Source organism: Salmo trutta, chromosome 24, assembly GCF_901001165.1.
Source record: "Salmo trutta chromosome 24, fSalTru1.1, whole genome shotgun sequence".
Lineage (NCBI taxonomy): Eukaryota > Metazoa > Chordata > Actinopteri > Salmoniformes > Salmonidae > Salmo > Salmo trutta.
In genome coordinates, this window is record NC_042980.1 from 13575584 (window position 1) to 13601486 (window position 25903).

Here is a 25903-nt window from a genome sequence, read left to right on the forward strand (position 1 = left end):
AGTGATGCGGTGTCTAAAAATGGTGACAGCCAGAGCCAGGTGGTGCTCAAATATTATCATGTAATATTGTGTGTTTGGCACATTAGAGCTTAGAAAGAGGGAATTGCTGGCCTTTCACTCGCTGTTCACTGGGGGTATTAATCAGTTGCAAGTTATGGACGTAGAACAGCTGCATATGTCAGAGAGTTCCCCAAAATGATGCACAATGATGAAAATACTGTCATTATATTTTATCCAGGGAACAACAACATTTAGTCCCTCCAGTTCCCTTATCACAGTTTTAGATCGTGTTGACGTCAATAAGAGATATTCAAGTCGGGGGTGATTTCGCAGATCTCATGTTAAGCTTGGGCCATTAGTGATTACTACCTTTCTGTAAGACTCCCGATGTCTCGTCGATCTATGGCTTCTGATTTTATGGGCCGACAAAATAGAGCGAGAGGCAAAGAGAATAGGAGCGACGGATGAAGACCGATTCCAGATATTGGCTGTGGTGTGGTCCACTGCGGATGCATTTGTTGCTTAAGATAAGTAGGATCTTCCATTGCAGTGGTCATGCTGGTGCACTTAACCCACGGTGCATGGCAAGCAAAGTATGAGCATGTGACATTATGGATCCTCTGGAGTCCCTGTGTACCGTGACCCTTTAACGGGGAGAAGCTAGAGAGACAGGAAAATACTAGTCTTCAAATTACATTATGTGCCATTTAAGTCTAAGTGCTCTGCAGCTACTTCCTCCTCTTTAGGGAGCTTTAATGCCTTGTATTGTAGTAGATAGGCCCATTCATCTCTCTCTCTCTCTCTCTCTCTCTCTCTCTCTCTCTCTCTCTCTCAGAATATGGTATAAACTGAGGGCCTACTGTGAATTAGTATCTATGGTAACATTGTAGTCAGACAATCATAAAATATCACTGTTACGGTTGTATTTAGCTGATGTTGTTGTACTCTGCTGTTCATGTTGTTATGGCGCTGTAATTACTATTTATCGTTTAACAATAATGACTTTTGTAAATTTGGTGAGACTGTATTTTCTTCACTAAGTGTATTTTCTGAGAGGTTAATATGTGACTAACATGCTTTGCTCCCAGACAAGGTAGCATGTGGTACAGTAACTTACCACACTTAACCCCATTTGTTATTGCAGCTGTTTCACAGACGCTCTCAAGGTTTTCAATGAGAGGAGACTTGTAAGACCACTTTATTGTACATAACACTAACCATGGAGGTTGCCTATTCCATTTACCAAAAAAAGAACAACCTTTGTATTGGATTGCTCATCTATGTTTGTTTCTGCTTGATCATACTTTCCTCCCTACTTCATTTCTATTCGTTCAGCAGCCGTTCTGATGCTGCCAGCCCTGATCATTTTTTATTTCATTTTTGATATAAGGCTTCTTTGCAATACTTTTTTAAATGAATGATCAACACCACCGTTTCCATCAATAGTTCAGCCCATGGTTATTCTTTTGTTTTGTTCCTTTGGTTTGGTTTTTGGGGGCTGGATTGCTCAGCAGCCAGAGAGAACCTGGAGCTTTACAAATCTGGTTGATATGCTGTAGAGTAATGGATTTTGAACATCAAAATTCATTGGAGGAATGGTTCACAGCCCAAACATGTATTATGGCATTTTCATTTGACGAATATGATCCATAATGGAATGATGAAAGCAGATGATTACAAATGCTTGTTTTTAAGAGGACCATCATTATTTCAATCAGCTGAGTTTCCAAAATGAATATTGTTGTTAGTAGGCATACCGTTATTAATGATGTGCAAGTAAGAATACAGAGTATAAATACTACTTATATGGTAATGACTAATTATATTTTACTTAGGTAGCTGAGTCCAAAAGAGGTGAAACTTCTTGAGTTATTACTAAAAACAGAGAGTAGAGTATACAGTATGTGGTAATGAGAAGATATCGTAGTGCCTACAACAGTACCTACATTTAAGGTCAAACATCTCTATGATTCCGGTAGCTTAGTCAAATGGAGTATTCAGCGCATATATCATCGTAGCATGCACATCATTCCCCATTCTGCATTAGCTGGGTCCCATGACAGCTCAGTGCTGTTGCACTCTCCAGAAAGGCATTAAGGCTGCTCTCAGTTCAAGGCTGTTGGAAGACACACCCAGTAGAAAGACACCAAGTGCTTGAGGATAGACGGTGAATAAGCTTTATTGACATACCTCAATAAATTGGCCCATGTTTGAATATTGTCAAGAGTATTAGATGGTGCATGGTGAAGTTGATATATTTTGTAATCCAGTACACCTCTTTCGAAAAGCAGCCTTCCTCTAGTTATTACACTGTATTTAGGACATTTTCTAAGGACTATTTTCTATTGTCAAATATTGGAGGCATTTTTTTTACCCTTATTTTACCAGGTAAGTTGACTGAGACCACATACATTTACACCAATGACCTGGAGAATAGTTACAGGGGAGAGGAGAGGGGATTATTGAGCCAATTGGAAGCTGGGGATGATTAGGTGGCCATGATGGTATGAGGTCCAGATTGGACATTTAGCCAGGATAACGGGGTTAACACCCCTACACTTCCGATAAGTGCCATGGGATCTTTTAGTGAATGCAGAGTCAGGACACCCGTTTAACGTCCCATCCCGAAAGACAGCACCCTACACCAGGCAATGTCCCCAATCACTGCCCTGGAGCATTGGGATCTTTTTTGGAGGGGGGGGGGGGGGGGGGGGGGGGGGGGTACAGGGTGGTATGCTGCTGGTTTATTGTGTGATCCACATGGGTCCAAAAACCACAAAGGCCTTTGTAAAACCATATAGGATCTATAAACTACATTATTTCCACAGTAAGATCACACTACTCTGTCAACTTATCTCGTCCTGAGTGTTTAATGCCCTGTCTCCAGGGAAGGTTTGAGTGATTAGGCGGTCCTAATCTGACACTAGCCTGGAATGCAGACTCCTTAGTGCCTGTCTTGGTTAAAGTGCACAACACTGTTATATCTGCTGTTAAGCTAATGCAGGCGACCCTCTTTTTAATATGAATGAGGCTTGTCTACTGATTAGCAACTGGACATATGTGTTTTCATGTCAATGAGGGAAATGTAAAGGGGGGGGAAAAACTGGTTTGTTTGGGTCAAAAAGTCCTGGACATGAAAATACCGGAGCACACATGTTCTATCATTAAGATCACAAGCTTGGTTCAAACACGCACTTTTAGAGAACGCATGCCATATGACTAAAGTGAAATCATTTTTACCTTCAGCCTTTATCGAGATACAAATATATTTTCTTACAGTGCTCATATACCAGCATCTCTTAACCTACAATTGGACTTTCCAAACTATACGTGTCTCATCTCCTAAGTCTGTAGGTACTTTTGATTGATTCTGCATGAAATGATACAACTCTAAAGAAAGACCCTGTGAGCTTACATATGGCAAGCACCCTTGCATCACTGGGTGATCCATTGTAATGAGGCTCCCGGGCAAATGCTAGCGTCCCAGGCCCTGTCACAGGTGTGCTATGCTAATGTTGCTGTGGCTTCGCTCCCCTTGCAGCAGCTAGCTAAAGACCGTCCACTGAGCTCATCAGAGGGCAGTACAGTGGACATCAGGGCCCCAGGAGAGAGAGAGGGCTCGGTGGACATGGAGCCTGAGGAGTCCATGGAAGCTGAAGGATGCTTCACTGATGGTGAGAGATACAGTAGGCTACATCTCAGGATGTGGGTACTGTTTTTTGCGAATGGCTTCAGGCATAACAAGCTGGAACCCAGAAACAGAATGGGTCTGATCAGAACATAGTTAGACATTCGTCATGGGCATTTCTCTGGGAATGAGCTGATCTTTATAACAGAAGTATAATCTGTATAGCTATGCTGTCTGCTTTCAGGCTGTGTCCGTAGATTCCAATGCTGCCAAGTGAACGTTGAGGAGGGCAAGTGGAAGATGTGGTGGACATTGAGGAAGACCTGCTTCAGGATAGTGGAGCACAACTGGTTTGAGAGCTTTATCATCTTCATGATCCTGCTCAGCAGTGGAGCACTGGTGAGTGGGGAATTAATGATTTGGGGAAGGATCTGAGGTTATGAGAGAGAGGGCAGGCAGATTCTCTTCCATTGTCTGACTTACAGTAGTACCCTTATGAGAAACAATGGAGTAGAAATGCTGCGAGGGTTGTTCTACTTTTCAAAGCGCTTAGTACTATGTAATTGACCATTCTGTGATCCCTTGACACAGAATTAACTGGTAACAGATCTGATGAGGCAGCCGCAGCTGCTCTGGTGTATGAGATTAGTGCGGGTTATAGGAAGTGATAATCGGATTGGCTTGTGTTTACACCAAGGCATTTGAGGACATCTACATCGAACAGAGGAAGACCATTAAGACATTGTTGGAGTTTGCGGACAAAATCTTCACCTACATCTTCATCCTGGAGATGTTGCTGAAATGGGTGGCCTATGGATTCGCCAAATACTTCACCAACGCCTGGTGCTGGTTGGACTTTCTTATTGTTGACGTAGGTATTTTTTAAACTACCTCTTCACTTGCACAAAAAAAAAGATATATACAGTGCATTCGGAAAGTATTAGTACCGCTTGACTTTTTCCACATTTTGTTACGTTATAGCCTTATTCTAAAATGTAAAAAAAAAAAATCCTCATCAATCTACTCACAGTACCCCTTAATGACAAAGCGGAAATAGGATTTTAGAAATGTTTGCAAATATATAAAAAATGTCAAACAGAAATACCTTATTTACGTAAGTATTCAGACCCTTTGCTATGAGACTCGAAATTGAGCTCAGGTGCATCCTGTTTCCATTGATCATCCTTGAGATGTTTCTACAACTTGATTGGACTCCACCTGTGGTAAATTCAATTGATTGGACATGATTTCGAAAGGCACACATCTGTCTATATAAGGTCTCACAGTTGACAGTACATGTCAGAGCAAAATCCGAGACAGGATTGTGAGAGACAGGATTGTGTCGAGGCACAGATCTCGGGAAGGGCACCAAAAATGTCTTTCGCATTAAAGGTCCCCAAGAACACAGTGGCCTCCATCATTCTTAAATGGAAGAAGATTGGAACCTCAAAGACTCTTCCTAGCGCTGGCCGCCCGGCCAAACTGAGCAATCGGGGGAGAAGGGCCTTGGTCAGGCTGGTGACAAACAACCCGATAGTCACTCTGACAGAGCTCCAGAGTTCCTCTATGGAGATGGGAGAAACTTCCAGAAGGGCAACCATCTCTGCAGCACTCCACCAATCAGGCTTTTATGGTAGAGTGGCCAGACGGAAGCCACTCTTCAGTAAAAGGCACATGACAGCCCGCTAGGAGTTTGCCAAAAGGCACCTAAAGACTTTCAGACGATGAGAAACAAGATTCTCTGGTCTGATGAAACCAAGATTGAACTCTTCGGCCTGAAGGCCAACATCACATCTGAAGGAAACCTGGCAGCATCCCTACGATGAAGCATGGTGGTGACAGCATCATGCTGTGGCAATGTTTTTCAGCGGCAGGGACTGGGAGACTAATCAGGATCGAGGGAATGAACGGAGTAAAGTACAGAGAGATCCTTTATGAAAACCTGTTCACCTTTTATTCTTAATACATTTCCAAACATGTCTAAAAACCTGTTTTTGCTTTGTCATTATGGGGTATTGTGTGTAGATTGATGAGGAAAAATAATATTGAATGCATTTTAGAATAAGGCTGTAACGTAACAAAATGTGGAAAAAGTCAAGGGGTCTGAATACCTTCCGAATGCATTGCAAATATACAGTACCAGTCAAAAGTCCTGACACACCTACTCATTCAAGGGTTTTTCTTTATTTTTACTATTTTCTACTTTGTAGAAGACATCAAAACTATGAAATAACACATGGAATCATGTAGTACCCCAAAAAGTGTAAAACAAATGCTGGGAACCACACATGCGGAGATCATCCGTTCACCTAGACATGGCGGTTGGAACCAAACATCTATAATTTGGACTGAGACCAAAGGACAGATTTCCACCGGTCTAATGTCCATTGCTCATGTTTCTTGGCCCAAGGAAGTCTCTTCTTATTATTGGTGACCTTTAGTAGTGTTTTTTTTTGCAGCAATTCGACCATGAAGGCCTGATTCACGCAGTTTCCTCTGAACAGCTGATGTTGAGATGTGTCTGTTACTTGAACTCTGTGAAGCGTTTATTTGGGCTGCAATTTGAGGTGCAGTTAACTCTAATGAACTTATCCTCTGCAGAGGTAACGCTGGATCTTCCTTTCCTGTGGCGGTCCTCGTGAGAGCCAGTTTCATCCTAGCGCTTGATGGTTTTTGTGACTGCACCTGAAGGAACTTTCAATGTTCTTGAAATTTTCCGGATTGACTGACCTTCATGTCTTCAAGTTGTGACAACCCTCCCAATCTCTTGCCGAATTTGTTCTCTTTGCTCTTGTTTTCCTTAATAGGATGTCAATGGGTGGAGCCGGGAGGGTCGTCAGCGAAATGGGACACCTGGGCCCCGGTGTATCCCAGGGATAAATACACCTTTCCCCCATACATTGAGGAGACTCTCTCCACACAGTCACACTGTTATTTTTGGTTGTGGCATTTTGTGGCTTGTTTTGGCACCTCTCAACACCCCTCATTATCACCATGTATGCACGCAACCACTCACTTACACTACTGATTACTGACTGCACACACCGTTGTTAATTGAATATAGTTTTCTTTAGTTAATAAATATATTTTTGTTATTCCTCGATCTCTGCGTTGTCTCCCTTTTTGTTAAGGGCTACGAGCCAGTTCGTGACAAAGTTATGATGGACTGTCATTTCTCTTTGCTTATTTGAGCTGTTCTTGACATAATATGGACTTTTACCAAATAGGGCTATCTTTTGTATACCACCCCTACCTTGTCACAACACCACTGATTGGCTCAAATGCATTAAGAAGGAAAAATATTGCACAAACTTTTAACAAGGCACAACTGTTCATTGAAATGCATTCCAGGTGACTACCTCATGAAGCTGGTTGAGAGAATGCCAAGAGTGTGCAAAGCTGTCATCAAGGCAAACGGTGGCTACTTTGAAGAATCTCAAATATAAAATATATTTTGATTTGTTTAACACTTTTTTTGGTTACTACATGATTCTATATGTGTTATTTCATAGTTTTGATGTCTTCACTATTATTCTACAATGTAGAAAATAGTAAAAATAAAGAAACCCTTGAATGAGTGTCCAAACTTTTGACTGGTACTGTATGGGAAAAGATTATAGTGTCTTTTTCACCTCAACCGAAGTAGACTCTGGCTTTAGGACCACTTCAAAATCTTTTATGAACTGAGAAATAGACCGTTTATTTGAGTGCTCCAAGGGGTTTTTCCGCTTAAGCAAAGTTCTTAGTCTCCAATACAATATCAAAATATGCTTTTAAATGCAAGGACATTGTATTATCGTTTCATTGTTGAAATGATACTGTAATGTAGTCAAGGCGAGACAGTGACCCATTTCCTGGTTTATATCTTTGAGACAGAGGCTCTGCCTCCCCTGAGTGTCAATCAGTTAGTCACGTGTCTCATGATGACATCATTGTGTTTACAGGTCTCTTTGGTCAGCCTTGTGGCCAACGCCCTGGGCTACGCTGAGCTGAGTGCCATCAAGTCCCTGAGGACGCTGCGAGCGCTGAGGCCCCTGAGAGCGCTGTCCCGCTTCGAGGGCATGAGGGTAAGAGTTGCCAGACCTGGGGCCTCATTTATAACCGTTGCGTAAATTTATCACTAAATATCTGCGTGCGCCATTTCTGAAAAGACTGCACTCACACAACAATATTGAGATTTAGAAACATACATACGCAAGTTTTCTGTTATAAATCAGACCTGTCATGAAACTGTGAACAAGTATAACTCCGCCTGAAAAAATGTCAACCTTTTATGGTTGACATTTTTTTTATATATTTAATGTATACATTGGAAGTATTGGAATTTGGCCAAGACAGTATCTAACAAAATAGCAATGAATTCAACCGGTGTAGACCATACAGTGAAATGCTTATATTCTAGACCTTAACCAACAATGCAGTCTTAAGAAACATTTGTGTTAAAAATACATAAATAACAAATACATAATTAAAGAGCAGCAGTAAAATAACAGTAGCGAGGCTATATACAGCGGGCACCGGTACAGAGTCAATGTGCGGGAGCACAGGTTAGTCGAGGTAATATGTACATGTAGGTAGAGTTAAAGTGACTATGCATAGATAATAAACAGAGAGTAGCAGCAGCGTAAAAGAGGGGAGATGACAACAATTGAAATAGTCTGGGTAGCCATTTGATTAGCTGTTCAGGAGTCTTATGGCTTGGGGTTAGAAGCTGTTGAGAAGCCTTTTGGACCTAGACTTGGCACTCTGGTACTGCTTTCCATGCGGAAGCAGAGAGAACAGTCTATGACTAGGGTGGCTGGAGTCTTTCACAATTTTTAGGGCCTTCCTCCGACACCGCCTGCTATAGAGGTCCTGGATGTCAGGAAGCTTGGCCCCAGTGATGTACTGGGTCGTACGCTCTACCCTCTGTAGTGCCTTGAGGTCGGAGGCCGAGCAGTTGCCATACCAGGCAGTGATGCAACCAGTCAGGATGCTCTCGATGGTGCAGCTAAAGAACTTCTTCAGGATCTGAGGACCCATGCCAAATCTTTTCAGCCTCCTGAGGGGGAATTGGCTTTGTCATGCTCTCTTCGCGACTTTCTTGGTGTGTTTGGACCATGATAGTTCTTTGGTGATGTGGACACCAAGGAAATTGAAGCTCTCAGCCTGCTCCACTACAGCCCAGGCGATGAGAATGGGGGCGTGCTCGGTCCTCCTTTTCCTGTAGTCCACAATCATCTCCTTTGTCTTGATCACGTTGAGGGAGAGGTTGTTGTCCTGGCATCGCACGGCCAGGTCTCTGACCTCCTCCCTATAGGCTTGTAAATGTTGACCTGTTTAAAGGTCTTACTCACATCGGCTATAGAGAGCGTGATCACACAGTCGTCCGAAACAGCTGATGCTCTCATGCATGCTTCGGTGTTGCTTGCCTCGAAGCAAGCATAGAAGTAATTTTGCTTGTCTGGTAGGCTCGTGTCACTGGGCAGCTCATCGGCTGTGCTTACCTTTGTAGTCTGTAATAGTTTTCAAGCCCTTCCACATCCGACGAGGGTCGGAGCCGGTGTAGTACAATCCAATCTTTGTCCTGTATTGATGCTTTACCTTTTTGATTGTTCGTCGAAGGACATAGTGGAAATTTCTTATAAGCTTCCGGGTTAGAGTCCCACTCTTTGAAAGCAGCAGCTCTACCCTTTAGCTCTGTACAGATGTTGCCTGTAATCCATGGCTTCTGGTTGGGGTATGCACGTACAGTCACTGTGGGGACGACGTCATCGATGCACTTATTGATGAAGCCAGTGAATGATGTGGTGTACTCCTCAATGCCATCGGAAGAATCCCGGAACATATTCTAGTCTGTGCTAGCAAAACAGTCCTGTAGCTTAGCATCTGCGTCATCTGACCACTTCTTTATTGACCGAGTCACTGGTGCTTCCTTCTTTAGTTTTTGCTTGTAAGCAGGAATCAGGAGGATATAATTATGGTCAGATTTGCCAAATGGAGGGCGAGGGAGAGCTTTGTACGCATCTCTGTGTGTGGAGTAAAGGTGGTCTAGAGTTTTTTCCCTCTGGTTGCACATTAAACATACTGGTAAAACGGATTTAAGTTTCCCTGTATTAATGACCCCGGCCACTAGGAGCGCTGCCTCTGGATGAGCATTTTCCTGTTTGCTTATGGCCGTATACAGCTCATTGAGTGCGATCTTAGTGCAAGCATCGGTTTGTGGTGGTAAATAGACAGCTTTGAAGAATATAGATTAAAACTCCCTTGCTCAATAGTGTGGTCTACAGCTTATCATGAGAGACTCTACCTCAGGTGAGTAAAACCTCGATACTTCCTTACTATTAGATTTCGTGCACCAGCTGTTGTTTACAAATATACACAGACCGTCACCCCTTGTCTTACCTGAGGCAGCTGTTCTATCTTGCTGATGCAGCGTAAAACCCACCAGCTGTATGTTATTCATGTCGACGTTCAGCCACGACTCGGTGAAACATAAGATGTTACAGTTTTTAATGTCCCAGTGGTAGGATATACATGTTCATATATCGGCTATTTTGTTATCCAATGATTGTACGTTGGCTAATAGGACTGATGGTAAAGGCAGATTACCCACTCGCTGTCGGATCATTACAAGGCACCCCGACCTACGTCCCCATATCTCTGTCTCTTTCTCCTGCGAATGATGGGGATGAGGGCCTTGTCTGGTGTCTGAAGTAAATTCTTTGCGTCCGACTTGTTAAAGAAAATGTTTTCTTCCAGTACGAGGTGAGTAATCGCTGTCCTGATATCTAGACGCTCTTTCCGGTCATAAGAGTCAGTGGCAGAAACATTACGTACAAAATAAGTTACAAATAACGCAGAAAAAACACACACAATAGCACAATTGGTTAGGAGACCGTAAAACGGCAGCTATCTCTTCCGGCGCCTTTGTATCTAAACTTGTTATCAAGGCACAAGGTGAGACCCAAATGCAGACCCAGGAGGCAGATGGTTGGAGTCTTACAATGTTTATTAATCCAAAGGGGTAGGCAAAAGAATGGTCATGGACAGGCAAAACGGTCAAAACCAGATCAGAGTCCAGGAGGTACAGAGTGGCAGACAGGCTCGTGGTCAAGGTAGGCAGAATGGTCAGCCAGGCGGGTACAAAGTCCAGAAACAGGCAAGGGTCAAAACCTGGAGGACTAGAAAAAGGGGAATGCAAAAAGCAGAACGGGAAAACTGCTGCTTGACTTGGAAACATACAAGAAGAACTGGCACAGAGAGACAGGAAACACAGGGATAAATACACTGGGGAAAATAAGCGACACCTGGAGGGGTTGGAGACAATCACAAGGACAGGTGAAACAGATCAGGGCGTGATACTTGTCTGAAAAACAAAAACATTGCACTTTGCTGTGGACTTGCAAACAGATAGTTTGAAATCAATAATGTTTGGCATTTGCTTTTTCCCAAACCTAAATAGGCTATGCTGCACTGCCAGCGAATTCTGAAACATTGTTTACTCTGAAAAAAATGAAAACTGCAGTAGGCCTACAGTGGGGAGAACAAGTATTTGATACACTGCCCGATTTTGCAGGTTTTCCTACTTACAAAGCATGTAGAGGTCTGTAATTTTTATCATAGGTACACTTCAACTGTGAGAGACGGAATCTAAAACAAAAATCCAGAAAATCACATTGTATGATTTTTAAGTAATTAATTTGCATGTGTTTCGAATTGGCTCAAATAGTGCAAAATACTTGAAATAGATTATTTATTTACTATTGTGAAGTGGGTCCAATTAAATGAGAGATGGGACGAACGGTAGCCTATCCTAACTTGTTGTAGGCCTATCGGCCATTTTGCGAATATGAAACCATCGCAGTCAGAAAAGGTGAGGAATTTATTCTGCAATGATCATTGAAACAAAATAAATAATAGGAAATAGATGCCTATTTTAGAAAGATAAAATAAATAGATTTTTGCTCTTCTTAATAACAGCAGATGATTGCCTCTTGTTATTATATTTAGCTACCATTTGTTTTTGTTATGAATAAGAGTATCATCATATATTCCTGCACAAGGCTACTACTAGGCTACTTTTGCCTTCTTGCAATGCGTACACATGGTTTAAAGTTAGCGGGAGGATAAGCACATTCTCATCTCAAGTTCAGTTTTAATAAATTCCAACTTTTGAGTGAAAACTGGTGCACACATGTTTTGGGGCATATTTTGTGCGTACTCAATGTTTATAAAATGAGGCCCCAGAGCCCTCACTGTACAAAAATCACCCACAAATCTATTTTTTTCAACTAAATATTATCAAGAAACTAGTTCCACATTTTTTGGTTGTTGGTTTAGTTAACTTTTCAGTCAAAGTGTTACCTGAACTTAACAGTTTTAGTTGTCCCAAACGTAGCTCCAACGTGATAAAAACATAGGCGAACATTCAACTTACATTGCACCTGTTCATTTACACAATGATTATTACTTGACACCTGGGATTTGAACTCACAACCTCTTGGTTGATGACATTGCAATTATCCTGCTACGCCACCATGACTTTGGCAATCAGCAGTTCATCTGACTATTCTCATCATCATTGATTTGATTTACTTATTTAAGCAATTTGAGTTTTTTCCATATGCTTGTCCAATGTTGGTGGAGCATATTACTCTGTTTTATTGTTACTCCTTAATCACTATGTTTTTTTTCTTGAGTGTACTTTTAACAGAGCTGAGATTTACTTTGAAGTGCAAAGGGTAACAATACAGAATTGTAGGAAGATTGGCATGCTGTGACTCAAAAGGTTGTGTGTTAAAATCCCAGGTGAGGACAAGTTGAATACTAATTACTGTATAAATGAACATGCGCAATGTAATAATGCGTGTCAAGTATGTAATTTGGAAACATTGTTTGTAATAATAAGAAACATTTTGAAGCGCTTTTCATTATAAACTCAGCGAAAAAAGAAACGTCCCTTTTTCAGGACCCTGTCTTTCAAAGATAATTTGTAAAAATCGAAATAACTTCACAGATCTTCATTGTAAAGGGTTTAAACACTGTTTCCAATGCTTGTTCAATGAACCATAAACAATTAATGAACATGCACCTGTGGAACGGTCATTAAGACACTAACAGTTTACAGAAGGTAGGCAATTAAGATCACAGTTATGAAAACTTAGGACACTAAAGAGGCCTTTCTACTAACTCTGAAAAACACCAAAAGAAAGATGCCCAGTGTCCCTGCTCATCTGCGTGAACTTGCCTTAGGCATGCTGCAAGGAGGCATGAGGACTGCCGATGTGGCCAGGGCAATAAATTGCAATTTCCGTACTGAGAGACGCCTAAGACAGTGCTACAGTGAGACAGGACGGACAGCTGATTGTCCTCGCAGTGGCAGACCACGTGTAACAACACCTGCACAGGATCGGTACATCCGAACATCACACCTGCGGGATAGGTACAGGATGGCAACAACAACTGCCCGAGTTACACCAGGAACGCACAGTCCCACCATCAGTGCTCAGGCTGTCCGCAATAGGCTGAGAGAGGCTGGACTGAGGGCTTGTAGGCCTGTTGTAAGGCAGGTCCTCACCAGACATCACCGGCAACAACATCGCCTATGGGCACAAACCCACCATCTCTGGACCAGACAGGACTGGCAAAAAGTGCTCTTCACTGACGAGTCGCGGTTTTGTCTCACCAGGGGTGATGGTCGGATTTGCGTTTATCGTCGAAGGAATGAGCGTTACACTGAGGCCTGTACTCTGGAGCGGGATCGATTTGGAGGTGGAAGGTCCATCATGGTCTGGGGCAGTGTGTCACAGCATCATCGGACTGAGCTTGTCATTGCAGGCAATCTCAACGCTGTAAGTTACAGGGAAGACATCCTCCTCCCTCATGTGGTACCCTTCCTGCAGGCTCATCCAGACATGACCCTCCAGCATGACAATGCCACCAGCCATACTGCTCGTGCTGTGCGGGATTTCCGACAAGACAGGAATGTCAGTGTTCTGCCATGGCCAGCAAAGAGCCCGGATCTCAATTCCTTTGATCACGTCTGGGACCTGTTGGATCGGAGGGTGAGGGCTAGGGCCATTCCCCCCAGAAATGTCTTGCAGGTGCCTTGGTGGAAGAGTGGGGTAACGTCTCACAGCAAGACCTGGCAAATCTGCTGCAGTCCATGAGGAGGAGATGCACTGCAGTACTTAATGCAGCTGGTGGTCACACCAGATACTGACTTTTGATTTTGACCCCCCCTTTGTTCAGGGACACATTATTTAATTTCTGTTAGTCACATGTCTGTGGAACTTGTTCAGTTTATGTCTCAGTTGTTGAATCTTGTTATATTCATATAAATATTTACATATGTTAAGTTTTCTGAAAATAAATGCAGGTGACAGCATACCACCCTGCATCCCACTGCTGGTTTGGTTCTGAAGCTAAGAAGGGTTGTTCCTGGTCAGTCCCTGGAAGGGAGACCAGATGCTGCTGTAAGTGGTGTTGCAGGGCCAGGAGGAGGCAATATTTCTTCTGGTCTAAAGAATATCCCAATACCCTGGAGCAGTGATTTGGTACACAGCCCTGTGTAGGGAGTTGTCTTTTGGATGGGATGTTAAACGGGTGTCCTGACTCTCTGAGGTCATTAAAGATCCCATTGCACTTATCGTAAGAGTAGGGGTGTTAACCCCGGTGTCCTGGCTAAATTCCCAATCTGTCCCTCATACCATCATGGTCACCTAATCATCCCCAGCTTGCAATTGGCTCATTCATCCCCCTCCTCTCCCCTGTAACTATTCCTCAGGTCGTTGCTGTAAATGAGAACGTGTTCTCAGTCAACTTACCTGGTAAAATATAAAAAAGAAGACATTTATTTTTTCTGAGTTTACAAGAATTATCTCAAAGTCCATAAAATAAAAATTTAAAAAGAAAATAGTAAAAAATACAAGTAAAACAAGCAATTATACAGTACCAGTCAAAAGTTTGGACACATCTGCTAATTCTAGGGTTTATCTTTATTTTGACTATTTTCTACATTGTAGAATAATAGCAGACATCAAAACTATGAAATAACACATATGGAAACAGGTAGTAACCAAAAAAGTGTTAAACAAATATATTTGAGTTTCTTCAAAGTAGCCTCCCTTTGCCTTGATGACAGCTTTGCATTCCCTATAGTCACCTGGAATGCATTTCAATTAACAGGTGTGCCTTGTTAAAAGTTAATATAGAAGATAGCTCTATTTGGTAAAAGACCAAGTCCATATTATGGCAAGAACAGCTCAAATAAGCAAAGCGAAATGATAGTCCATCATTGCTTGAAGACATGAAGGTCAGTCAATCTGGAAAATTTCAAGAACTTTGAAAGTTTCTTCAAGTGCAGTCGCAAAAAGTATCAAACGCTATGATGAAACTGGCTCTCATGAGGACCGCCAGAGTTACCTAAGACACATTTCAACATCAACTGTTCAGAGGAGGCTGCGTGAATCAGGCCTTCATGGTCAAATTGCTGCAAAGAAACCACTACTACAGTAAAGGACACCAATAAGAAGAAGAGACTTGTTTGAGCCAAGAAACACAATCAATGAACATTAGACCGAGTCCAAATTTGAGATTTTTGGTTCCAACCGCTGTGTCTTTGTGAGACGCAGAGTAGGTGAATGGATGATCTCCACATGTGTGGTACCCACCGTGAAGCATGGAGGAGAAGGTGTGATGGTGTGGTGGTGCTTTGCAGGTGACACTGTCAGTGATTTATTTAGAATCGAAGGCACACTTAACCAGCATGGCTACCACAGCATTCTGCAGCGATACGCCATCCCATCTGGTTTGTGCTTAGTGGGACTGTCATTTGTTTTTCAACATGACACCTCCAGGCTGTGTAAGGGCTATTTGACCAAGGAGAGTGATTGATTGCTGCATCAGATGACCTGGCCTCCACAATCACCTGACCTCAACCCAATTAAGATGGTTTGGGATGAGTTGGATCTCAGAATGAAGGAAAAGCAGCCAACAAGTGCTCAGCATATGTGGGAACTCCTTCAAGACTGTTGGAAAAGCATTCCTAATGAAGCTGGTTGAGAGAATGCCAAGAGTATTTTGGTTGTGGCATTTTGTGGCTTGTTTTGGCACCTCTCAACACCCCTCATTATCACCATGTATGCACGCAACCACTCACTTACACTACTGATTACTGACTGCACACACCGTTGTTAATTGAATATAGTTTTCTTTAGTTAATAAATATATTTTTGTTATTCCTCGATCTCTGCTTTGTCTCCCTTTTTGTTAAGGGCTACGAGCCGGTTCGTGACAAAGTTATGATGGACTGTCATTTCTCTTTGCTTATTTGAGCTGTTCTTGACATAATATGGACTTTTACCAAATAGGGCTATCTTTTGTATACCACCCCTACCTTGTCACACCACCACTGATTGGCTCAAATGCATTAAGAAGGAAAAATATTGCACAAACTTTTAACAAGGTACAACTGTTAATTGAAATGCATTCCAGGTGACTACCTCATGAAGCTGGTTGAGAGAATGCCAAGAGTGTGCAAAGCTGTCATCAAGGCAAAGGGTGGCTACTTTGAAGACTATAAAATATATTTTGATTTGTTTAACACTTTTTTGGTTACTACATAATTCCATATGTGTTATTTCATAGTGTTGATGTGTTCACTATTATTCTACAATGTAAAAAATAGTAAAAGTAAAGAAAAACCCTTGAAAGAGTAGGTGTGTCCAAACTTTTGACTGGTACTGTATATAACCATATCATAAAAGCAACAATCAAAGTCTAGGAGGAAGGGTAGGCCAGCTGATAAAGATTAGTCTTGAGGCCAACTTTAAAAGCCTCAACAGTCTGAACAGCCCTGAGATTTTCAGAAAGGGAGTTCCAAAGGCGTGGTGTGTGGGAGGAAAAGGCATGGTTCTCCATTGTTCCTAGCCGGGTCCTGGGTGCATGAAGCAGTTTAGCGTGGCTTGAACGTAGGGTGCATGGAGGTTCATAGGGGGAGAGTAGATTTTAACATCTTAACCATGTTCTGTTATAATATCCACCCGGCACAGCCAGAAGAGGACTGGCCACCCCTCATAGCCTGGTTCCTCTCTAGGTTTCTTCCTAGGTTTTTGGCCTTTCTAGGGAGTTTTTCCTAGGGAGTTTTTCCTAGCCACCGTGCTTCTTTCACATGCATTGCTTGCTGTTTGGGGTTTTAGGCTGGGTTTCTGTACAGCACTTTGAGATATCAGCTGATGTACGAAGGGCTATATAAATACATTTGATTTGATTTGATTTGATCTGACAGGTAGGCAGGTCCGATGCCATTTAGGGCTTTGTAGACCAGGAGGAGAATTTTAAAGCCAATTATTTGAGGGACAGGTAGCCAATGGAGGTAAGCAAGTATGGAGTGTCATAATTTCTCCAGCACTGTTTTGAATGAGTTGTAATTTATTCATCGAGTTTGCAGGCAGGCCCCCAAGTACTGCATTCCCATAATCAATTCTGGAGAAAACTAATGCATGGATAAGCTTTTCTGCTTCAGAAGTGGTGAGAGAGGTTCCTAGGCGGGAGATGTTCGAAAGAATGATGTTTTACAGACGTGGCTAATGTTTGCATTGAAGGAGAGCGCAGGGTCAAATTTCACTCCCAGGTTGGTGATGACAGACACTGTGCTGTCTGAAGATCTGGCCAAGTGTGTGTGTGTGTGTGTGTGTGTGTGTGTGTGTGTGTGTGTGTGTGTGTGTGTGTGTGTGTGTGTGTGTGTGTGTGACTAGTTCCACAGCCTTTTTTGTGGTAAAATAATAATTTCTGGTTGAATGAACATATGAGACAAATTGATCAAACACGTTTTCTCATGTTGGAGCTAAGTTTGGGCCAACTTAAAATTTTACCAAAAAGTTTAGTGAACAAAAGAAAGACTGTTAAACCAGCTACTTAATAATAATTAGTTGAAACAACTAGATTATTTTTACAGTGCTGTTTCCTCATAGTGCATATCATCACAGCCAGAGGCACATATTTAGAGAGTTGCGCCAACTTTTAGAATTTAGATTTGTTTTCTAATTATAGACATTCAGTTACATAGCATTGTTTAAATATTCCCCATGAAACATTAATGGGTAACTAACAAGTTTTGGCTACATGGGATACAGCTTTTGTCAGAATTGACTTTTTGTAGTATTGGCCCGCATTGGCACAATTCTCTAAGTACTCTACATGGCTCTAATGACAGCCTCTTATCAACGTGACATCAGCTCCCTGCAAGGATACAGAGCTCTGTAGACAAACTAAGGCCCACAGCAACCCAATAGCTGTCACGGATTTTGTATGAACGAGACCAAGGCGCAGCATGTGTATCGTTCCACATATTTATTTATCTGTGAAACTATGCAAGACATACAATAAACTATAAACAAAGAAACAACAAACCGTGACAGAGGTGCAACATACACTAACTCAAAATAATCTCCCACAAACACTAGTGGGAAAAACAAGAACTTAAATATGATCCCCAATTAGAGACAGCGATGACCGGCTGCCTCTAATTGGGAATCATACAAAAACCCCAACCTAGAAAAAAAGTACCTAGAACACAACGCAGAAAATATATAAACTAGACAAAACCCCCAGTCACGCCCTGACCTACTCTACCATAGAAAAATACAAGCTCTCTATGGTCAGGACGTGACAATAGCCGACCAAAAATATAAACACAACATGGAAAAATGTCAAAGATTTTACCGAGTTACAGTTTATATAAGGAAATCAGTCTATTGAAATACATTTATGCGGCTCTAATCTACGGATTTCACATGACTGGAAATACAGATATGCATCTGTTGGTCACAGATAACTTTTTTTTTAAAGGTAGGGACTTGGATCGGGAAAATCAGTCAGTATCTGGTGTGACCACCATTTGGCTCTCGCAGCGCGACACATCTCCTTTGCATAGTATTGATCAGGCTGTTGATTGTGGTCTGTGGAATGTTCTCCCACTCCTCTTTAATGGCTGTGCAAAGTTGCTGGATATTGGCGGGAACTGAAACACACCATTGTACACGTCGATCCAGAGCATCCCAAACATGCTCAATGGGTGGCATGTCTGGTGAATATGCAGGCCATGGAAGAACTGGGACAATTTTAGCTTCCAGGAATTGTGTATAGATCCTTGCGACATGGGGCTGTGCATTATCATACTGAAACATGAGGTGAGGGGGGCAAATAAATGGCACGTCAATGGGCCTCAGGACCTTGTCAAGGTATCTTTGTGCATTCAAATTGCCATCCATCAAATGCAATTGTGTTTATTGTCTGTTGCTTATGCCTGCACATACCATAACCCCACCGCCACCAAGAGGGACTCTGTTCACCATATCAGCAAATTGCTTTCCCGCATAACACCATACATGCTGTCTGCCATTTGTGAAGAGTACACTTCTCCAATGTGCCAGTGGCTATCGAAGGTGAGCATCTGCCCACTGAAGTTGGTTACGATGTCGAACTGCAGTCAGGTCAAGACCCTAGTGAGGACGACGAACAAGCAGATGAGCTTCCCTGAGACGGTTTCTGACAGTTTGTGCAGAAATTCTTCAGTTGTGCAAACCCACAAGTTTATCAGCTGTCCGGGTGGCTGGTCTCAGACAATCCAGCAGGTGAAGAAGCATTTCTGGGATCTTTTATTTCAGCTCATGAAACATGGGACCAACACTTTACATGTTGCATTTATATTTTTGTTCAGTGTATATTTAGAGATACCTTTCCTCTTCTATTCCTCCTTTTCCACCTACATGTGTTTTCAGGATGTTATAACACAAGAGTTTCCATCAGTCCCACCGGCAGGTCACATGCACTGATCAGAGGATGTCAGCGTTACTGGAAACGAATCAATAAGACATGTGGAAATGGCATTAACTGGACTTCAGTTAATTAAACTACATGAAAACAATCTTAAGTCTTGGAGGCTACTGTACTTAACCATCATAAACTTGTACAGTACTCTCACAGCAACATACTTTAGCCAGGGCTTTTGGATGTCATATGTGGGCTGGTATAATCAATGTAGTTCTTATCGATCAAATGCCAGTGCTATGACGACAGTCTCTCCTCACATGGTTGTCACTGAATTATCCCATCTGCATGACTGACTTCTCATTGCTACACTGGCTCTCTATTTATGCACTTTGAAACTGTACTGTGTTTGAATGTTGCTTGCTGCTGGGTACTGCCTTTAACATGAACAATTTCTTTATTTTTGTGTTTGTGCTTTTCATTTACAGTTAACAAATTATGTGACTTCATCCTGCCTCTACAAGGTTTTTTCTGTTTAGTTTTTTCACACTGTAGCCTAATTGTAATTCACTATAACAAGTAAACATAGCATCACAGTCTCTCCTTTACAAATACATTTCCCCCCTTGTCCTTTCCTTTCCTTTTTTCCTTGTTGTTGTCATGGTCGTTAATAAGCTGTGCGAAGTTAGTGATACTTGTGTTGAGCTTTACACTGGCATTTAAACACTTTACTCTTGTGTTTTCCTATTTTCACCATCACCAATCAAAGTCAACATGTAGCCTACAGTACAGATGTAGGATCTTAATGTGAACCAGTTTGCTACGGCAGTAAAATAATCATGCATCAACATGAAATGGGAATTATTATTCTGACTATAATGAATGGACATTTTTGTAGGGATGGATACATTTTTTCGTAAGGGAAAATCATGTCTGAAATTTCAAAGTGGAAATACAAACTTCAGAAGCCATTTTAACCTTTAAATACTCAATGCAAAGTTATCCTGCAACAGAGTGATTAAGATCCCACATTTGTATATATTGTCAGTGCTGAAAATTATCATTATTCAATGTAATATTGTCTATGGTTCTATATCTGAGACTGTCTGTGTGAATCCTTGCAGGTGGTCATAAACGCTCTGCTTGGAGCCATCCCCTCCATCTTCAATGTGCTGCTGGTCTGCCTCATCTTCTGGCTCATCTTCAGCATCATGGGTGTCAACCTGTTTGCAGGGAAATACTACCATTGTATCAACATGACCACGAGTGATCGCTTCGAAGTCAGAGACGTGGCTAACAAGACAGAATGTTTGGCTTTGACAGGTACCCACTGGAAGAATGTCAAGATCAACTTTGATAACGTGGGAGCAGGCTATCTGGCACTGTTACAAGTGGTGAGCGGCTCTCTCCAGTCACCTTTCACCAGAAATATTTTATTGGCATTTTCTAAAGAGAATGGACCCATGTCAAAAGTTTTGTATCAATTTCGTGTGGGCAGACGAATTGTCCGAGGGCAATGTCCTTCTGAACTAGTGTCTTAACTATTAGGTAGTAAAATGTTCCTTACTTTCTCTCTAAGGCTACATTCAAAGGCTGGATGGACATCATGTATGCAGCTGTGGACTCTCGCAATGTAAGTCTTTTCAGTAATACCTTTCACAAGGTATTTTAGACTAATGGTTGATTGTGTTTGCACATTGTCTATTTATATATGATAATATTTTGGTTTTATGATGTTCATGTATGGTAATACTAGGCTATTCTATTACAGTTGGATGATCAACCCGACTACGAAGTGAATCTGTACATGTATCTGTACTTTGTGGTATTCATCATATTTGGATCCTTCTTCACACTCAATCTCTTCATTGGTGTCATTATAGACAACTTCAATCAGCAAAAGAAAAAGATTAGTATTTTTTAATGTTGTAGTAATCATGCAATGATATATGCATCAATTTTCTCTGATTTAAAGTAATGAGGAGTTTTCTCTCCAAATATGGGCAACTAAATGTGTGTAAGAGCTGCAGGAATTTAACTAGGCTTGTCTTGCCTCTTTACTTTGGAGGTCAAGACATCTTCATGACAGAGGAACAGAAGAAATACTACAATGCTATGAAGAAGCTTGGCTCAAAGAAACCCCAAAAGCCTATCCCTAGGCCAGTGGTAAGGTCATACTGTACCACTCTCTTTCTCAACAAAGACATTCCTCAATTCATGAATCTCTATTTCTACATCCTGGTGTCTCAAAATGCTTCTTTCTTATGTTTCCTCCAGAACAAGTTTCAAGGGTTTGTCTTTGATTTCATTACAAAGCAAGCCTTCGACATTGTCATCATGATTCTTATATGCCTTAATATGGTCACCATGATGGTGGAGACGGAAGACCAGACAGACGACATTCGTAAAATTCTCTACAAGATCAACCTGGTGTTTATTGTCATGTTCACCGGGGAGTGTATTCTGAAGATGATCTCACTCCGACAATACTATTTTACCATTGGTTGGAATGTATTTGACTTTATCGTTGTTATCCTGTCGATAATTGGTAAGATTTTTCACCTATTGTTCATGATTGTAATACTGCAAAGTGATATTATGCTTTGGAGATTATTATGTGTAATTCGTTTCTGTCCTTTCAGGTATGTTTCTCTCGGAACTGATAGAGAAGTACTTGGTTTCACCAACCTTATTCCGAGTCATTCGACTGGCCCGAATTGGTCGCATCCTTCGCCTCATCAAGAGTGCCAAGGGAATCCGTACACTCTTGTTTGCGTTGATGATGTCACTTCCTGCATTGTTCAACATTGGTCTTCTGCTCTTCTTAGTGATGTTTATCTATGCAATCTTTGGCATGTCAAACTTTGCATACGTCAAGAAGGAGTCTGGGATTGACGACATGTTCAACTTTGAGACGTTCGGCAACAGCATGATCTGCCTGTTCCAGATCACCACGTCTGGGGGCTGGGATCTCCTGCTGGCCCCCATCCTCAACAAGGGAGAGCCAGACTGCGACAGCCGGAAAGAGCACCCAGGAAGCACGTACAAGGGGGGAGACTGTGGAAACCCCCCTGTGGCCATTATCTTCTTTGTGAGCTACATAATCATCTGTTTCCTTGTTGTGGTCAACATGTACATTGCTGTCATTCTAGAGAACTTCAGTGTGGCCACTGAGGAGAGCGCTGAGCCCCTGAGCGAGGATGACTTTGAGATGTTCTATGAGGTCTGGGAGAAGTTTGATGCGCGAGCCACCCAGTTCATGGAGTATGACAAGCTGTCAGACTTTGCTGATGCCCTAGACCCCCCGCTACGCATCTCTAAGCCCAACAAGATCCAGTTGATCTCAATGGATTTACCCATGGTGAGTGGGGAGCGCATCCACTGCCTGGACATCCTGTTTGCCTTCACCAAACGTGTCCTTGGCGAGGGGGAAGGCTTGGACATCCTCAGGGGTCAAATGGAGGAGCGATTTATGGCCTCCAACCCCTCCAAGGTGTCCTACGAACCAATCACCACCACACTGCGCCGCAAGCTAGAGGACATGTCTGCCCTGGTCATCCAGAGAGCTTTCAGACGATATCTTCTCAAGCGTATTGTTAAGCGGGCCTCTGCCATGTACAAGGAGAAAATGCAAAGTGGAGGCACGCTCCTTGATAAAGAGCTTCTCGTCATAGACAAATTTAACGAGATCTCTACTTCAGACAGAACTGACATGACACCCTCCACAGCTTCTCCCCCATCATATGACAGTGTCACAAAACCTGAAAAAAACAAATATGAAAAAGACAAGAGAAAGAAGGAGGTGAAGGAGAAAAAAAAGTACATGGATGTTGGGAAGATTTAGCATAGAATTCATTCTGCTACAAATTGTTTACAGCCTTTGAAGGTGACCAATGCGTCAAGTGAAGTGTCTTTGGTGTGAATATCTATGCCAAACTGACAATGCTTACTTGAGTCTAAATGTAAGGTTGGTGCCTAACATGAGGCAGTGACTCACATTCTTAGGCTGTAAGAATTGTTTGGATGTTAATGGGGACTAAAACAAATGTTTGCCAGCTTTATAGGGACAGGTAAAACATTTTGTTGTGTGTTGTTACAATCAGAAACGTTTAGTTATACTGTAACTTCTCTTGCAGCTAGTACTTCCAGGGTTGCATCCAGTGTCTTGCATTATAACTGCCATATGATTTACTAACTTATTTTTCTTACAGAATCTTGTTTTTAAAACTCATAGGTTGATTGTGTGACTATTTTTGTAAACATATGTTTTACTGTAAAAAGAGGGGTTTCATGTATTGCTTTAAAGGTAGTCTTGTTCACTTTAAATGTTCATACAACTTGACTTGTCAAGTGTGATCAAACACACATCCTTGTGGGGTGCAGGGCCCAAAAAAAAGTTGGTATAAAAGAAATTGTGCCCGCACACTCATAAACCGTTTTTAAATGAAGGTACATGGTGGAGCTTATGCATGTGCGGGCTCTGTTTCGAGCATAAGACATGACTACTCATGACAACCATTATTGCTGCAGTGCAGTTAGGGGGATTGCTGCAGTTCAATCGACGTGTAGACTTGCATGAATGCTTACCCATGATTACAGTGTCGCATTACGCACCATCACCAAAATGAGCTTGATTTCTCCGTGATGTCTGAGGGACTCATACTTTGATGAATCTGTAACATTATGTTACTCTCACTATTACAAATCAACAGAAAAGATTTCTCCTGAGCATACAGTCCAAATACCATTACCAACAACTGTTGTCTATAATCAGTTTCCGAACAATAACACGCTCTAGAAAAACATAGTTTTCCTCCTTTCATTCATCAGAAACTACAGTACAATGCAGAATACATTCATCTTTAGTGCTGGTTGACAGAGTTGATACACATAGTATTCGTAGTCCAGCTCTTCTCTCCAGCTTGAACCTAAATGGCCTCAAAGACATGTCTATACTGTATTTTCTCTTCATAGTGGTGAATGATAAAATGAGGCAATTTCCTCTGCACAGTATAGTTGTGACCATCAGGTGTAAATCGCCTGAAATAATCTCCAAGCCTAGTCTGACAGGTGAAACACTGTATTCTGTGTCATATATGCTCACTTAAGAGGCATTCCGACAGCATGTATCTTGTGTACTCTGTGGTTTTGGTACTGCAACATCATTAGTAAGTGCTATAAAACTTGTCATTTACCAAATCTAAATTGCTTTGAGTTTACCTTTCCTACCCACTTCCCAAATATTTTTCCATTGTTGTTGATGTATCTGTATGTACATATTCTATAATATATGAAATATACAAATATATTTGATATATTATGTGATGTTTCATGTATAATGGAATATATGAAGTTGTTAATGTTATTTAATACATATATCTATTATATTCTGCATTCTCTGCTCTATATGGCAGACAGACCAGAGTATGAAGCATCCAGTTGAGGCTGTGGGAAGATTTTGTAGTTAGATTACACTCAATGTCTATATAAATATTGTAATATAATCATTTTTCTTTGTACTGTACAACTGTTTTGTAAATAGTTTGCTATACAATATAGCCACACTGTCTGCGCTATAGCCACTTTAGTTATTTTAAGTTTCACTGCACCCTTTCATTTGGAAATGCCTCATGTGATCTAGTGAAGGGGATGTGGACATCTCATTTTGATTCTTACATCTTTTATTTTGTGTCATTTGTAAACTGTTGTCACATTTTACCTCACATGCTTTATCATAATAAATATCTAAGATGGAACATCAGGTTCAGAGAATTCTGAATATGATTGTCTCAAGGCTAGTGTGACAGCACAAGTCTTCGATTGTTTCCTACATTTGTTTACATAGTAATCCAATTCCTCAGGATGTTACTTTTGTCAGCTGTTCCCTTTGTATAAAGTGTCACAAGTATCTGTAATTAAAATGTTATAAAGTATGTTATAAAGAGCATATGTTGCATGTAATAAAAACGTTCAGAATATGTATATACTATATATGTATACACAATGAATGTTTTGATTACATAACATTTAATAGATCACATCTTTATATGCATTATGCTTGTAGTGTATGAGTAAACTGCATGCAAGATATTGCTATAACCCATCTCATTGAAAAGCCAAAAGAATAAAGAATACATGTACCTCAGGTATGTCTGTAAAATATTAATTTATTCCATCGCACGTGTTTGACTATTAATTTACGACTTCGCAATCCATACAGTACATCAACATACTCTATAAATACATTTTTATCCAAGTTTTGCATGCTTAACAAATGTTTGCAAAGCAGTGGCCAGTGAGTTAAATGGATTCATCTAAGGTCCTGGAGTTTTTTTCCCCATGTCAGATAACATGCTCAGCAAACACTTTTTACTTGATCATGTGACCTGACCAGTAAAAATGTGTGGCCCCAATTATAAGATGTTTTAATGGACTAAATGTGGATTATTATTTTAATATATAAACCACTATAAATCAATCATGTTACAGTGTAGTTGCCCATGGAGTTCCAGAATTATAGCC

General features: G+C 41.4%; 1 protein-coding gene across 6 annotated transcripts in view; it reads left to right on the forward strand.

Moving 5' to 3' along the window:
- The window catches only part of LOC115160726 (sodium channel protein type 2 subunit alpha), a 52273-nt gene extending 26747 nt beyond the window's left edge, over positions 1-25526 (forward strand). For all 6 annotated transcript variants that reach the window (XM_029711066.1, XM_029711063.1, XM_029711060.1 and 3 more), the window contains 10 exons: positions 3542-3674; positions 3873-4027; positions 4326-4499; positions 7573-7695; positions 20506-20775; positions 20961-21014; positions 21153-21290; positions 21443-21547; positions 21659-21929; positions 22024-25526. In XM_029711066.1, the coding sequence (XP_029566926.1) occupies positions 3542-3674; positions 3873-4027; positions 4326-4499; positions 7573-7695; positions 20506-20775; positions 20961-21014; positions 21153-21290; positions 21443-21547; positions 21659-21929; positions 22024-23225 (2625 nt within the window). In that variant the 3' untranslated portion in view covers positions 23226-25526. The remainder of the gene's footprint in view (positions 1-3541; positions 3675-3872; positions 4028-4325; positions 4500-7572; positions 7696-20505; positions 20776-20960; positions 21015-21152; positions 21291-21442; positions 21548-21658; positions 21930-22023) is intronic.
- Positions 25527-25903: the final 377 nt, after the last annotated feature.